General features: G+C 33.9%; 1 protein-coding gene across 1 annotated transcript in view; it reads left to right on the plus strand.

Moving 5' to 3' along the window:
- Positions 1-18,052, plus strand: part of LOC129234169 (uncharacterized) — a 68,033-nt gene that overhangs the window by 35,387 nt on the left and 14,594 nt on the right. Inside the window, exons 4-5 of the mRNA XM_054868083.1 lie at positions 981-6,407; positions 11,350-11,504. Of these exons, the coding sequence (XP_054724058.1) occupies positions 981-6,407; positions 11,350-11,504 (5,582 nt within the window). The remainder of the gene's footprint in view (positions 1-980; positions 6,408-11,349; positions 11,505-18,052) is intronic.

An 18,052-nucleotide genomic window follows, 5' to 3' on the forward strand; every position in this document is an offset into this window, starting at 1 on the left:
GTTTTTTGTTTATTCTTCTGCTCTGACGTAGGGTTAGAATTCTGTCAAAGAGCTGTCAGTGTAAATGTGTAACCATTCAGGCTCATGGTATGTATGATCTCTGATCAGTATGTATGATCTCAAGTACAAGAATCATTAAGTGCTCAGATTTATCCTAGTTTAAGTTTAGGATGTTTCTGAACTCCATATACATACTTAAAAGGGAAGTAAAAAACAGGACACTTGAGTACCCAGAGTTGCAAAGGCTTAAAGAATAGTTTGAAGTAATTTGTTAGTAAATCGAGTAAAATAAAGGGATGTTTGTTAATAAATTAAGTGCAAAAGCAAGTGAAATTGCTAATTCAGTTGAAATTTTACATTAATTTTCATCTTCATAACTTAGATCTGCCAAGTCTCAACTTTTCGGCCTGAATCCGACTTTTTTTTTACCAAAGTGGTGTCTGTCTTATTGTTAAAAATCTCGTGCTTTTTGATTTGGTGCTCTGAAAGTTCCAGTCCTCTGTTATAGTATTTTACTGGTGAAAGTATAAGTTTCTACTTAGAGTTAAGCGTTATAAAGAGTTGTAACTTTTTATGCAGCTGCAAATGTTTAATTAGTGATGAGGCAATGACAGTTAGAAAAGCTATTTGTTAGAGGGTTTTTATATTCTTGAAAAATGAAAAATACTTGGATTAGAAAAAAGAATAATTATATGTTATTAATTTTTCAAAATTTACTTCATAATTTTTGGTTTATAATTTTTGTCTGCATCAATGAAAAATATTCTGCTTGAAGGTCACATATTGACTGCGATTGAATGATAATTTAATATATTTTTTTATTGTGAATTGTTAACCAGTGCAAAACGCCCCCCCCCTCCTTCTCCCTAAAGAAAAAGTACAGCAAAAAGCTAAACTTGATTAATTCAGTATACAGTCAGTTAAGTTGTTGTGTCATTTATATTGTTAACACATTTTTAATGATTTTTCTTTACTTTCAGATGGTTGCCTTACAAGTAAAAGAAAAAGGCACAAAGGAAAAAGCAGAAGCCCCTTTGACAGTGTTCTTGTGTCGCAACTTTTAGCACAGAGGGATAAATTAGGTTTACGGAAAGAAAAATCTGATGTATCAAAAAATTGCTTTGGTGAAGGATCCAGTCAACTTAAAATTCAAAGTACTTTGCATAAAGAAGTTTCCACTAACATTGCACCTACAAATTTTCCGGCTACAGAGCCACGGAAAAATTCTCCGAAGTCAGTAGGATATGTGTCGCTGGAGGAACAAAGTGTGCCTGTCTTAAATAAATTGAATAGTACTCTTAATTTCAATACTTTACATATGAACCAAAATTTTTATGTACCTGATAATGTTTTTCAGGACAAAAGAATTCAAGGCTGCATACAGCCATTCCAACAGTGTACATCAGAAAGTAATTCCTCAGTCATGTTTCATAAACATTTAAATTCATTATCATGTAATCAGGATCAAAATATCTCTCGTAATTCAGAAAATCTTTACACTGAAAGAGTTCCTCCTTTACCATCAATAGATCATCAAACATTTGGACCTACTATTCATCAAGGACTCTTTAATCCTCAGCAGTTTTTGCACAATAACAGCATTCCTGCCAACATCACATTAAATTGCAATTTTCCTTCTCCTAATGTTGCTGGCCAGGTGTTCAGTACCCAACTTCCAGTGAATCAGTGCATTGATATGAATGCTCATAATCAAGTTGGACCTGATATTGTTACTGCTGTGTCACAATCATCCAATCCCGGTGCATTTTTATTTCAAACGGATGTTCAGAGTCACCCTAATCAACCAGTCACTAGCATGATGACGAACTTTATGAATTCCCAGTGTGGTCAGACTTACAACTCAGTTTCTCAAGATTCTTCACATTCTGTTTCGTCTACTATAAATTCTCCTAGGTATGCATTATCTAGAGAGGATACAGTACCGAAACAAAAACCCAAGAAAAGTAAGGCAAAAATCAATAAGTTAAATTCAGTTTTGGACAGGGGCTCCCCTTGTCCGAATATTGATGTACGCCAGATTCCTTCTGAACACCACCGTCCTCCCCCTGAAGCATTTGCTGCTATTGCTAGTTCTTCGAATAATCTGGCTTCCATGGGAAATGTCCAGAACTCTAATTTTCCAGTCATTCCTTGCAATAACGTACCTTTTTCTACTGATAACCTTTGCCTCTCTTACTTGAATAAACCTTCAGTCTCCATAACAGGTCAGAATGTTACCAATCGGACTGGCGTGCAAAATAATTTTTATAATATTGCTAAAACACCTGAATCTAGAAATTGTAGCAGCAATTCTCCTTTTTCATCCAGTCCACATAATAAAAATTTGCAAACGAGTACAGTTCTGCCTTTTCAAGATACCAGTCAGTTTTCACAAGCAGATAGTTTGTGCCCATCTCAAGAAAGCATTAAAAATCAAAACAATGCCCTTATTCAAGGAAATAATAAGTTGCAACACATAAATTTGCAAACTTCTGTAAGTCTTCCTCAAGCATCAAACTCTACAAATCAGATTCAAAATTTGAACAATTGTTCTAATTTCAATACAGCTTCTTTGACAGACAACATTATTTCTTTAAACAGTGAAAATGTGAATTCACCATGCAATAATTCTTTAAATAATGTAAAGTGTTCTGAATCAAAACAGTTAGAAATCCCTCCTACATCTCATTACACACCTGTCAGTTTCATTAGCTCTATCTGTCCTCCGACATCTGCTGTAATGTCAGTTGTAAATAGCACTCCCATTAATGCTTGCAATGTGTCTGGTGCACAACCTTTTTATAACTCTTCATCTCAGTCAAATATAATCAATATCCCTATGAGTTATGCTATTTCGCAAAGTCAAGTGAATAATATGAATACTGTGTATTCCAACCAGAATATCACTTGTTCTCAGCAAATGAGGCAAAACATTGCAATGACACAACAGCCAATTGTTTACAATAATACCCTTCAAAATGCCACTTCTCAGAGGCAAGATCAAACAGCTAACTTTTTTATGCAAAATCCAGGCACTACCTTGGACGGAATGACTACATTAAGGCCCTCTTTGGATAATTCGGGAGTTTTGGTGCAACAAGTTTTGAGCCAAAAACTCTCTTCAGAGTACCCTACAGCCAATATATTTTCTTCAACAGCTAGAGCCCAAGTTATGCAACAAGTAAGTGGCATGGTTCTTCCAGCGTCGGCTTCGAACTCTGGCGTTAATTCCCAACAATTAGTTTTAGCCCCAACACAAATGAGGATGTCAGGTTCTGGGGGCCTCATAACCATGTTGCCCCCCACAATGACAAGCAATGGCATGATGAATAGTACTCAAGTCCTGGCAGGACCAGCACAACAGCTAGGATCACAAATGGTTATTCCCGATAATATGCGACCTAACATAGTTAATCAACAACAACAAATTCTTCAAAATAATTGTTTCATTATGAGCAATCAACCAACTTATGTAACTAGACCTCCTCACTCAACAAACATTGTTAATTCTCATGTTCCATGTCCCTCTAATGTGTCATTATCTTTTTCAAGTGGAACTATTGGAAATTTTGCAACTTCACAGCAAAATACGAACGGACCAGTTATCACTGGACCCCTTCTCAAACCTCAGGATAGAAATGATATCACTCCTCAAAATATGAGCAATGAAATACAGTTACAAAATGGCAAAGAACAAAATTCTTTTGCTAACTTTCAAGTTCTTCAAGGCCCCCCACAGAGATTACCAATGCAAAAACACGATGGCACAGATATCAGGCAAGATAATTGGCTTCAAAAAGCAGAGATGAAGAACAATGTAGAACGAATAAATCACGTTACTGGACCTTTTTTAAACAATGTTTCAACATCAAGATCAAGTTCAGTGCCTTCAAATATGTCTGGTCATGCTATGATATCAAACTGTGGTCAAGTACTCATTAGTGGTGACAATAATAATTTGCATTCACAAAATATTGCGGCATCAAATATTCCTCGCATGACTGGAGTGATACCAATAGTTGGTGGTCAATGTGCATTAAACTCTCCAATGCCTCCTCTTTCAGTTCCGAATGTAACTGCAGTTACTACTACTATGACACAGATGATTCCAGCTATTGGGATTGCACCACAGATCTTAGGGCAACCGGTTCAACCCATGGTTCAAGTTATTAACACTGTTCCATTCAATTCAATGCAGAATGCTGTTATTGTTCCTGGTGGTTCAAATGTATTACCGCAAACTGTTCGTCTTGATACTCTTCAGACATCACCTGTTGTTGGTACTCCTACCCCCACAGTTTTTAACGGTGTAGTAATTCCACCAAATACAATGAATTGTGTTGCTCCATCTTCAGTTCCATCTCTGAGACATCCTACTCCTGTGAACTGCGAAGAAATGAGAATCAATCTTGAAAATGTTCATGACACTAGAGGCACACCAGGGTCTAATTCTTCATGTAGTACTCCAGCTTCTAGTTGCAGCTCCACTCCAGTGTCATGCAATAATGATAATCATAATATGACATTACGGGCACTTTCTCCAGCTGTAAGAAAAAGAAGTCGAGATGGTAAACGTAAAGCAAATAGCCAAACCGTTGCATCAATGTTGCAGCATGGAGCGCACAATTCATCAACTAATTCAACAAACCCAAATTCTTTATGTCATTCACAACAATCCCTTCAACAACAAAATGCTCCTCAACTTTCATCACTACAGCAACAGTTCCTGCAACCACCTGTATTACAAACACTTACCGTCCTGCCTCAGCAACCAAGACCATTATTACAGCAACCAGTTGTTAATTATAATAGTATTGGTTCAGTTGGAGGTCATCAGATTCTTACTACTGGTTTAACAAGTCCTCTAGGTATTGTTCAGCCTTTGAGCATGCTAGGAGTTACTCCTACTGGAACTGTCATACAGAACATCCCAGTTCAACAAGTAATGCCAGGACCTCATTTTCAGTCTTTAACTGTATTGCAAGGCCCACATACTGTTAATTCTCTCCCCCAGGAACAACCTGTGGTAGTAAATGACACTTCTTCCTTGGGAGTACATCCTACTCAGATGCATAGTGCCTTTGCTGCTGGTTCTATTGTTCCTAACATGGTTACTACTAACCCAGTGATAAATACACATGTTGGAGGGACTGAAGTTCTTGTAACTGCTACATCTCAATCTCACTCAGTGTCTGACAATGTAGGCCAAACCCCTGTTCATTCTCAGTTTTCTTCTGTTTTTTCCCAATCACTACCCCCTGTAGCTCAGTCGCTTTCATCCACTTCATGTACAAATAATGTCAAGTTGTGTAAATCAAACGTTTCTACTTCTTGTGCTGCTTCTGGTTTTCAAAGTCAAGGATCTGTTACTTCATATACACCATCTAGAACTATAAATACTTGCAATTCCGGTGTAGAAAATAAAGATGAAAAATTTAATCTTAATGCAAGTGATTTGTCTATAGATTTGAATCATAAAGCTCGAAGTATAGGAATTCAGAGTAGCTGTACAGAACAAAATGCAGCCGTTCAAACAATTACATCAACAATACCGGTGAACAGTTCTTCTGTAACAAATTCTCCTGAAGATAGTCAAAATACTAAGCTTAGTATGAATGATACTTTAGAAGATACCAAGTCAAAATTTGAAGGTGAAAACAGCAGTACAATATTATCATCTGGTGGTGAATCTTGTGAATCACCTTGGCCAGATCCAGTGAATTTATCTGCTGCAGTTAGAGCTGTTGTGCAAGAGCAGGTTGATAGCAATGAAGAAATAATATCAGTGCCAGCAACTGGGACCAACCAAATGGTTAATTTTTTGGACTGTAGTTCATCAATTCATGAAGAAACATCTGAACAGACGCCCAGTTCTTCAGTAGAAGATATTATTGAAGAAAGTAATGATGGTAATTCAATTCTTGACTTACGTACTATGTCAATGCAGTCAGGTGAATTCGGTACAGATCAAGAAATTCCTGTTGAAAGAAGTTGCTTGTCACATGGACAAGAAATTGTAAAAAATATTTTGCATTTAAATACTTGGAATGAGAACCAATTACCTACTGAACATCAACCAGAATCAAGTGATCATGTAGTTGAAAATGGCTCAACTGCATCATCTGAAAGCTCTGAGCAAACCAGTACTGACTGTAATGTAACTAGTGATTCAGGTGTTGAATCAAGTCAAGAGCCAATGAATCTTGCATGCATAAGAGAAGATGAAAACATGGATATAGAGTTAGCTGATTCAGTACCCATTACTGAACAGGAAGAATTGGATGTTTTAATTTCATATGATGATTGCATTGATAAAGACGACCAACTCTCAAAAAAGCGTGCAGTTAAAAGACTAAAACGAGAGCTGGAAGTAGCCTATGATGATTTCCCAGACGAAGAATCTGATGGTAACTTACTAGATCTTTATATGAATTATTAATATTAAAATCATTTATATATGTGTAAGGGAATGTGGGGTCATGTAAAATAGCAGGGCTAAGTGAAATGCTAAAATACTTTCAGAGTCTGCAGTGCCATCTGTCTAGCAATATTTTAACTTACATTAAACATATAGTTGATTCTAGTGAAAAAATTAATTCATTTATTTATTCATTTTTTCAATTTTTTATTCACTCACTTATTCTTTTTCATTTATTATTTTGTTTATTGTTCAGTTATTTATTCAATCATTTGATGAAAAATATTATAAATAATCAAAAATGAATGTTTTGAAAAAGAATATTTTATACCTTTGCTCCATATATGCCAAAGTGAGAACTCTCTACTTTGAAGATATCAATTTGACTGCAAACAGTAAAAGTAATATTTCATTTCAAGTTTCACTAGAAAGCATATTGTTGTTTCTTTATGTACTATGATTTTTGAAACAAAATTCCAATTTTTTCCATTTTGAAAGAGGTAAATTTCCTTAGCCATTTTACTTAGCCCTCAATTCCTTTACCTGCAAAAAGCCTGTAAAAGTATTTCTTTGAAAAATTAGCCTAAAAAAAATCTTGCTTTAAATTTTCTTAGTAAACTTTTAAATTACCTAAAGACTACTGAGTATTAATCTCTAAAATGTTTAAACTACTCCAATCAGCATAATTTGTTTTTGGTTTGCTAAATTGACTGGTAAGAGGTTTTTAATATATTTTCAAGAAATTTAAAATTGCTTACTTTTATGTTTTTAGTTTTAGACTTGAATAACACTGATTTAAGAAAGTTTAGAAAACATCCATTTAATAATAATACATTCATACTTCAAAATTTTCTTTAAAAAATAATTTATGCTTCATATAATTTTACTTTTTAACTTTTATATGTAACTATACCAAAGTGGCTAATAAAACAGCCAGAATAGCTGTTTGTTTTCTTATCTGTGTAAACAAAGCAAATACGAAAGGGTTTTAGAGAAACATAAGGTTTTTCATTTAAAATTATGAAATTGTTTGAAACTTTTCTATGCAAAGTATATTTGAGGCAGTGAGAAGCAAAGGGATGTAAATGGACATTTTCAAGTTTTGAGTAAAACAACTTAAAGGTCCAAGGTTAAATAAGTTCCTAGGTAGGCTGTCATTGAAATTTTTTTCTAAATCATGCTATACTGCAGCACCTACCAGGGCTACTAGCAAATATTTGATATTGAAGGATTAAGTTTGAATAGAAAGAAGAAATGAAGTGTAATCATTATTTTTTTTGTATGGAATTTGCTGCAGAGTGGGTGAATGGGAGAGAAGGATTCCAGACTTACCCCAAATGGAGAGGTGCTTTCTAATTCTTTTATCCTCTTGAACCGTAGCATCAATGACTGAGTACCCGGGTACCTTTTTGCAACTTTTATCATAATTTTTACCCTTTATAACTAAGTCTTGGTAAAATTGCTTTTAATCCTTGATATTTACATGAATCTGAACTAAAGAAAGTTGTAACCGTGTTTTCAGAAACAGTTTTAGAGGGAGTTTTTTGGCATTTAAAAGTTTTATACCTATATTCAATAACCAGGTACCTGAGTCCCATTAAACTGCATATCAAAAAACACCTCTTCAAAATGCTTCTGACACCACTTTTGATGATTCTCATGTAAAATGAGCCCTTGAATCAAAATATGACCCGTTTTCCCCCATCACTTCCTCCCCCTTTGCCATTGCACCTTCTAATTTTATGCAGTTTTCGGCAGTTACGTAGATATTATTTATATTTGATCGGGGAAACAGCATTGTATTTATCATTAATATTTTTCTGATGGGTTAGAGAAATGTATAGTTCAAAAGCATGAACATTTGTAGCAAGTTTGGACACTCCCCCCCCCCTAAATCTAAAAAATTCCCACAAATGATTTTTTTTTTGTTTGGATAAAGGTTCATTTTACAAGTTTTTCACTTATTTTCTTGGTGTATGACTAAAGTATTGAACTCACTTCTCATGCCTGAAAATTTTTTCACGCTGTAAAAAAGTAAAAATTAATAAACATTTGAAAACATTGCATATTACATTCGAGTCACGCTGCAGATCAAAGAAGCAAAGAAATGTTCTGTATTATTGACATTTATTCAAATTACATTTACTGATATAATTGAGATATTAAATGAAATTAAGTATACTCATTATATGGATTAATGTATTTTTATATTTCAGAGGGCACATAACCCATTGTTTATCACCATTCGAACAAATGCTTCAAAACTATCGAAGCATTTGGTCAATCGTGTCATCACCAGATTTTGTTTCGTTTTAAAACAAAATTGTAACTTTTGGTTGCTCCAGAGATGCTTTTGTTATGATGTGAATTAGAAAACAACATTACTTTTTTTTTCCTTTTTGTTGATGTACGAACATATTGTTACATCGTCAGTGATACCGAATTAGGAACTTCTTGTCTCTCGAGATGTAGACAATAATATATTCAATATATGACCAGTCTTGTTTTTTGAGTATACCTACAAATGTCAGACGCCATGACAGCAAAGGTTGAGCAAATGATAGTGAGGATAGAAATGACAGATAATATTTTTCAATGCAAAGGGCCACATGTATGAGCTTTGCAGGCCTTATGTGGTCTGCGGGCCGTAAGTTGAACATCACTGGTATAAATAAATAAAATACAATGAATTCACTTTGAAATACCGAAGTGTAAAACCTAATACATCCAGTATTTAAAAAAAACATGAGAAACACATTTTTTTCTAACGGACCATTTAGCTTGAAACGTAAACATAAAACCCTGGAAAAACAATAAGTCATTTCGTTTTTTGGTAAAAACAGGATACACACATTTCTCAAGATAAAGGTGAGGAAAAAGTTCCAATTAAATTGAAGAGGTGTCAGAAAAAAAAAATATTTTCCTGCTCTAAATCTTCAAAAGTCGAAATGGGTTCCCGGTTATTGAAAGTAAGCGAAAGGTTTGTTTGTGTGTGTGTGTGGTTATTGGCGCTAGGGTTTAAGTTGCACGTTCCTTTTCAATCTGAGGGGCTATTATCTCTTTTTCTCTCACAAAAGAAGCTTGCAGGGTTGGAGAGAGCCAAGGCTCTCAGTTATGACGCCGGGCCCCTCTCGCCACCGAAGAAAAGAAAAGGAGGAAAAGAAGAAAGAGGGGGGGGGAGAAGAGAAAAGGGAGAAAATAAGAAAAATCAATGAAAAAAAATCAAAACTTCTTACTAGAAAACATTTAACTCTATTGAAAGTGCCACAACACAGTAAATACCAAAAAAGTAAATTTTACTTAATCTTTACGTTTTCTGTTATTCGGAGTATTTCCCCCCTTTTTTCTTTCATCCTTTCTTTTTTTCTTTCTTTTTTTGCGTTAGTGTCGCCCCTGGAAGCTTGTAGTGACCACCTATTAGCTTAAGGTAGCTATGGTCTTTCTCTTCTTCTGCTGCTTCCGTAGTCCAGTATTAAAAATCACCTGCTTTGAATTCCTTTCTATTGTCCCTCTTGTCAAAGTCTGAAACCTGTAGCCTTCAGAGTTTCTCTACCCAGCCCCTGTCATTTTTAAAGCGTCATACATGGTCAAGTCTTTTGTCAGAGTCGGAAATTCCTACAATTAATTTTTCCAGATGTTTTCATTATTTTACTCAATATTTCAATTGCAAAGAAAAATTCGATCCAGTCTGCCCAGCTCAAAGTGTCTTTGTAACCAGAGTTTCACCAAAACAAAAAAACTCTTAAAATCCGGATTCACTTAACATTAAAGTCATATGGCATAAGTTCGGGACTTTGGGGGGAGAAAAATGACGTGACATCCGGAATGTCGTGAAGTCCAAGTGTCACGATAACGAAGTTTGACTGTACTAAGTATGCTTAGAATGAGAAACTAAGCTAAATGAATTGATTTCCAATAAATAAGTTTAATTTTCGGCAACGTAAAATACATGAAAAAATAAATAATACAGTGGACTTGTGCTACCATGCAAATTGACTTACGTGAAATGGCTATAATGCAAATTTTTCCTGAATAACGAATTTTTGAGCAAAGTGAATTCTTAGTCCTTGACATGAAAATTTTCGTAGAGAATTGCAGGGCGTAAGTATCAACTTCGTTATTTGCTATTAAATATTGGTTTTGTGAATGGACTTTCATCCCTTTAGCATAACTGAAAATGGAAGTTCGCACAAGGTACTAGTCTAAATATTGCTTTGTCAGTTGCGTATCAGTTGCATACAAATAATTACTGCACATTTTTCTTTTATTTTTTTCATTATAAATATGAAAGTTGATGAAATATGATGACTCCTAAGTGCAGTTTCCTCTTGAGTTTGTGAAGATAGAAAAAAAAAGAGAGAGTTTCTGACAATTAAATATGGTAAAGTTTCTCAGTATGCTTGATCAACTAAAAAATGCGTCGAATGTAGCACAACAATTAGGCATGAGCAAATCTCCCTATGTAAAAAGTCATGAAAAGGAAATCTGTAAAAGTTCAGAACTTAGTTTCAATATTGAAGCTTACAGATAAGTGTCTAAGCAAAATGCAAGCTTTATAAAAATGGAAGCTGCTTTTGCATTGTGGATTAAAGAAACAATTCTTCTCTTTTTCTGACAAGTTGAATGATGTACAACAAATCATCATAATCTTCATTTTTTAAGTTATAAATATAATTACTATGTTCCGTACTGTTTTATTTTATGTTTGTCTCTCCCATTGATCATTGTTTTTGTGCATCAGAAGTTTTTTATATTGAATAATTCCGCCTTTTTTTTGGGGGGGGGGGACAGTATGAATTCTGTTCTTTATGTAAGAAAAAACATCTTTAAAAAAATAGCATTATTTCTATGTCTTGCATATTGTGTGACACTTGAGTTAGTACCCAGCCTTCTGAGTGATTGCTAATTGATGATGCTTGTTTTATTATTAGATGGCACTCCAAATTCACCACCATTACCTCCACAATCGCGAACGTTTAATGATGGAGATTTGGTTTGGGGTCAGATACGTGGATTTCCATCTTGGCCAGGGAAGCTTGTCAAAGAAGAGGAAGTAAAAGGCACTCATAAAACTGAAGATGGAAAAGTAAGTTCTTCTGTAATATTACATTTAATGCTTTTATATTACTACAGCAGAAAAAAATAAAAACTTTGCTCTATGATGCTCACAAAATGTAAACATCACAAAGAATATTTTTTAAAACGTGTTTGAAATCAATATTTATGAATGGTTTTTTAAATTTTCAATTTTATTAAAAAATAAAGGAAAAGATTGGAAAAACATTTTTTTGAAAGTTTTATTTATAGTCAGGGTGCCTGTTAAATTGGTTATAAAAATGATCATAGTAGACTGAATATAAAGGATCATTTTTTTTTATATTAATGATGAAACTAATATTTTAAAGCGTTGTGTAAGAATAAATGCAAAAATCCCATATATTTACGTATAGTGGAAAATTATAAATCAACAATAAATTCATAAAAAACAACAATTCAATTTTTGTGAAAACTTACCATCATTCTTTTTATTTTATTTTGATATCATGTTTTTATCAAAAATATTAAACCAAATCACCAACAATAAAAAAAACCATATCAATCAATATTCTATATATATATATATATATATATATTCAATTTGATCTATGCTCAAACAATACTTGAAATTGGATAATTCACTATGTACTTAGTTGATATTTTGGATAGCATCGAAATGCGACGATTTCTTTGCTCATTTGAATGCATTCAATATTTTAACGGCTATTTCCTTTGTTTTTTTTATCGAATGAATTGGCTATGTACTGCTTTATCACTATTAATACGTTTGAAGATCACATTTTTGAAGAACTATTGTTGGTCCACTGAAGATGATGACAGGATTAAGTAGAACCGTTCATAGGCTATATATAGTTGAGTGCTCGATAAATTTCTTGCAATGTTGATGAATCGGCAAGATCATTATTTCTGGAACAACATCAAGTGATATTGAACTTGTTAATTTTTGCTACTATAAGTAGTAATTGGCGTCTTGAAAAAAAACTTGAAGATGTTTTGCAATTAATAAATTCCTTGGACTATTAAAGAATTGGCAAGTTCCATGATTTCTGCAGCAACATCAAGTGGGTATTGACTTGTTGATTTGCGACGAAGATCAAAAATTTTACTTCTAAATAAACAGTTTCTTGATTAATATAATTGAACATTCATTAAAATACTTATAGTCCATATCTTACTCATGATGTTTTCAGATATCGAAGAAACTTGTATTTTTTCCTTTTCTGCGGCTGGAACAATACATACAGATTTCGCACCCACATGCTGCTGCTTCACGAGGAGTACTGCACTGGACTTTTTTGAAGATAAATCAGAATCACAAAAACGAAATGGCACAAGGACGCTGTGTCTCAATATTCAATCACATTGTTGCATTTAAAAAATGACAGCATAAGACTCCACCCTTATTTTTTCAAATTTAGGTGAACAATTTTGGCTCGTGTTGGTGCTGCCCTCTATCAGTACAAAATAACAATATTGTAAAAATCCCAAAAAATAAAAATGTTAAAGTCTGATTCTTTAACAGTGCCATTTCGAAAAGCTTGTTCCGAGGTATGAATGAAATGTTTTGACTGTTTTTGATAGCTTATGTTATGTACATTTCAGATCCGATTGATGCCACTTTGCCAGAGTTGAGTATTTTGAGAAATTCAAGATAGCATCCAATATGGCGCCCAAAATATTGAAAATTTGTTATGAAGCAACATTAACTTTTAATACATTATTATACAGTCGAATCTGCTATAGTGGACCGTCTGCGTACCCAGGGTTGTCCTAAAAATGATTGTGACTGGGCCAATATTCTTCGACCCCCCCCCCCCGCCAAACACTTTTTTATAGAGTAGATAAACATTTAAAGACCTTCTTTTAAAACTCCAAAAATCGCATTGACAAACTGTTTAGGGCTTGTAATCGTGTGATAGAAATGTACCGAACGTTATCATAACTTAATTTTTAAACACAGTTGATCTTAAATGTATGTGTATCTCACAAAAGCAAATCTAATGTTTGAGCATTTAAAAATTTTTTTCGATAAAAAAAATATAATAATAATAATAATATTTTAGAAATTAAATTACAATGCATCCAAAATTTAGTTTACGGCCTCTTCTCGTATTTTAGTGCCCGGGGGCATCGCCCCGCTCGCCCATCTCTTCCGACGGCCGTGTGTGCACCCAGCAGTAAGTCCACTAAAACAGATGGTTTACTATAACCAAATCAGTATTTCCTTGCATAGTTTTCGACTGACTGCTGCCATCTTCAATTTATTTGATAATTCTAACCTTATTCTCATTGAAAAATGTTTTGCGTTTTACAGAATTCAAAATTTATACATATATTGTCTGAAATCGGTTCTAAGATAATGAAAAGAGTTACTGTAAAAACGGGAGAATTCATAGACTGTTCTACTTTCCGATTTTCAAGGGTTGATTTGAGGGAACAAAAGAGTTCTGACAAATTGCCTTTGCACAAAGGAGAAAGTAACAGAAGAATCAGTCGTGATGTTGTAGATAGGGATAAGTTAAGGAGAAAAAACTGGAATTGTGTATACAGCCTTGAAATCCATCAGAGCATCCTCAAGGATTGGTAAACATTGTATTTGGAAAAATTGTAGCAGCTAAATCAGTTAATGTGGACAAGGCTTATGAAACTGCTAAGATAGTTGTACATAATTTTCAAGAAAGTCTCCCAAGTGAGTTTCATGTCTGTCAAAAAAAAAATTGTTGTACGCATGGATGAGGGTAAAGAGAGAGGCAAAATTCCAATCGCATTACAGATGGACACTTCTCTTTTTTATTCCAAAATCATTGCTCTCCAAGCAAACAGAGATATAAAAAATGACCGATGTATTAAAATACAAACTTTCTTCTGTGCCTTCATCTATGTTTAAAGACGATGGAAACATAAGAGAGGTTGTTGGTTTGTCTACATTAATGAACACTGTGAGGTGTTGCAATCTAATAGAAGAAGTAAGTAACCGACGCTAATAATCATTGACGGTTGTGCTTTACTGTGGGTTGTGCATTGGCCTGTAGGAGGGTCTGTGTATGATTTCCTGAAAAATTTCCTTGAAAAAAGCGCTGACATGTTGAAAGATGCTCATGTACACCTGGTATTTGACAGATACTATGACTACAGCATCAATAGTGCAACAAGGGCCAGTCGTGGGAAGAAAGTATCAAGGAAGTTTGTGCTAACTGAAACGACACCACTTCCCTCACAAAATATAACGCTGTCCAATTACGACTCCAAGCGCCAATTGATATACAGCTTTTATGTAACTTCATTTCTACAAATGTTTGTAATGTCCCATTTGTGAACCGTTTGGTTGTTACTGGACAAAATACTAAGCCATTTCAAGAACATACAGGGGCCAATCCAGGATTTTTTTCTTGCTACCTATTTTTGTTGAAAGCATTGCATCATTCTATTTTTGTGAATGTTCTTTTTTATCAGCTTTGTTTTTGTGAACTTTTAGAGGCATCCTGATTTTTGTAAAAGAGAAGTAGAACAAGTGAAATTTTAGTTCAAAAAGTGTAAATGTCATCTAGTATTATTTTTAACAAGTTTCGTTTTTTGGATGGGGGGGGGGGGGGAGGAGGGGAGCTAAAAACCTAAGAAGTACCAAAAATACCATTGTAGTTTCAGCTTAATGGGCTATGTAATGTGTACAATATTGGAAATTATGAGAAAAACGGTGCCCCAAAATATGTTAAAATATTGTGATAATATTGCATAAATCCACTTTGGCGAGAAACAGCTAAAAATTTGTTAAAATACCACAAAAAGGTTGCTATTTAAGCGATTGTTCATGTAAACCTGCTTAGAATTTTAGTTTATGAGTAAATTTTGTTTTAAACAGAGAAACACGTTTTATATTTTAAAATGCAAATTTTTGAAATTTTTGATATTTTTGTGAAGCTACTGATTTTATTACTTGATTTTGGTGAAAGTACCTATTTCAAAACAAGATTTTTGTGAAGGTACCGAAAAACGGTAGCAAAATCAGCCTGTATTGGGCCCTGACATAGGGGCAACCCCAGTCAGAGAACTGATTTAAAAACAAAACACGAAGAAGCAGACATTATAATGATCCAGCAGCTAGCATCTGAAACTAAAATGAAAAAAAAATTAAACTGTTAGTGTTATATGTGACGACACTGATTTATTCGTGTTACTGTTATACTTCTACCATCGACTAGGTATGAAAAATGAAGTCTGTATGGTATCGTTAAAACCAGGAAGGGCATCAGTAGACATCAAAGAAACAGTTTAAAAATAAAGATATAATTTTAAGTTTGCCGGCTGCTATGCTCATGCCCTGTCTGGCTGTGATTCTGTTGCTCCATTCTATGGGATAGGAAAGAAAATAGTTCTGAAGTGTCTTCAGACTGGTAAACAGTTACGAAAATTGGGCCATAAAGAGAGTTGTATGACAGAGGTAATTAAAGAATGCACATCAGTTATTGCTTCTTGTTATGGTGTTAAAGGTGCTACTGATATAAAAGAAGTAAGAATTTCTCTTTGGGCAAAAGAAAATTGGTCAAGCACAGATACGAGCTCCTTCATTTGCTTCATTACCACTAACTAGGCACTGCTTTGCCGAAAATGTAAAACGGGCTCACTTTTAAACTATTTTGTGGTTATCTGCAAACAGTCCATTATTTCTTCACCCAGATCCAACATCATTTGGTTGGCAAAAAGATGAAATAAACAAAGAGTTTTTTTTTCCCATTGCCATTCCACAAAATACTCCAATTGCTCCAGACTACATTATAGCAATGTCGAAGTGTTCATGCCGATCTGAACAATCCTGCATAACTATGAAATGTAGCTGTAGGACAAATAATATTTCATGTAGTATAATGTATCAATGCTTACATGAAGGGGAAAGGTGCTGCTATCCAAATACCAATATAGCTCGCATTGTAAATGAAAGTGACTCTGAAGAAGAATTTTAGCTTGATTTGTACTTTATAACTATGTAACCTTGAGCTCAGGTAACAATATCATATATATCTTTTTTATATCAACTTCAGTACTATCTTTTAAACTGCAACTTTAGAAACTAATCCTTAATGTTAACATTTGAAACATAGTTTCTTGATTTCTTATTCAATGCATTACAATATATTTTTGTCAACTTGATTCAATAAAGCTTTAATTCAACACGCTTACATGCATTTTTCACCAAAAATGAAGTTGTATTCTGATTTCTTGACCTAAAAAACATATAAAAAGATATATCACATGATAAAATCGCTCCAAAACTAAATTTTCACCTTTTTGAGCGCCATCTTGGACGCCATCTTGAATTGCTCAAACCTGGCAGAGTGGCATCAACCGGATATAAAATCTACACAACATAAGCATTCAAAAACAGTGAAAAAATTTTATTCATACCTCAAAACAAGGTTACCCTATTTTTGAGCATTTGGCGCCCAGACTATTATACATTATTTTGAGAGAGAGAGAAAAACTGACTTTGCTTCATGCTCCCCCCCCATATTTCCTTATGTTTTATGCTTTATCTTTATATTAAAAAACATATTCTCTCATCAATTTTTTATTTCATAGAGTATTATAAGCTTCTAATTTGTTGTTAGTATTGGCAAATAGGTTATTTACTTTTCGTGCTGCATATTATTTAAAAAAAAAAGTTACCAAGAATGAAAAAGATGTTACTGTACATACTCACGTATGAGTCGACACCCCTACTTTTAGGAAGAAAATGGGAGGGAAAAATAGAAAACCCGCGTATAAGTTGAGCTTTCTACTTTCTGAAAAAATCGGGGAATGTTTTACCCAATTTTGGAACATAAACGCTATAAAATGGAGAAAAATGAAATGTAATGAACATTCTTATGTTTAAAGAATGTCCAATTTGTATACATATGCACTAAAAGGGTTCACTTTTTCAATCGCGATTTTTGTACAGGGTTCAATTTTGCTGTACGATTTTTGATACTTTTTGCCTTCATTTTTAATTATTATCAGCAAAATTCTGCACTGAAGCTGTATTACATTACTTAAAAAAAGAAAAAAAACATTTATTCGTGACAATTGGGAAAATTCACGAAAGCGGCAATTCCCGCACTTTTCACGTAGTCGGCCGTTTATTGTAATTATGTAGTCTTTATTTCACAGTCAGACCATGCAAAATTATAGCAGAATGTGCAAGTATTTATTTCTTTAGCGTTTAATTTAAAAGGGTTGGAGTAAAATTGGGAAAATGTTTACGTTTTTGAGTGTTTTTTTTTTCCCCAAAAATTGATCAGGGAAAATTTTCAGAAATTCTGTCCCATGTATAAGTTGACCCCCTAACTTTTAACCTCCTTTTTCGTACTAAATTTCTCCTCTTATACTTGAGTATATACGGTACTATTTTTTAATGAGTTTTTAAGAGAATTTTTGTCTGCTTGAAAAAAAAAACAAAACAAAACAAATTACATACATCTAATAAACAAATTTCTTAAATAATTTATTGCTCAGTGCTGCACTGTCGTGGGCAGGTAAAAGAAAGCAACTGCAAATTTTTCATTTATTGGTACAACCTTGCTTATTTGGTTTCAGCTTTTA

The sequence above is a fragment of the Uloborus diversus genome, chromosome 1, assembly GCF_026930045.1.
Source record: "Uloborus diversus isolate 005 chromosome 1, Udiv.v.3.1, whole genome shotgun sequence".
NCBI classification, from domain to species: Eukaryota; Metazoa; Arthropoda; class Arachnida; order Araneae; family Uloboridae; genus Uloborus; species Uloborus diversus.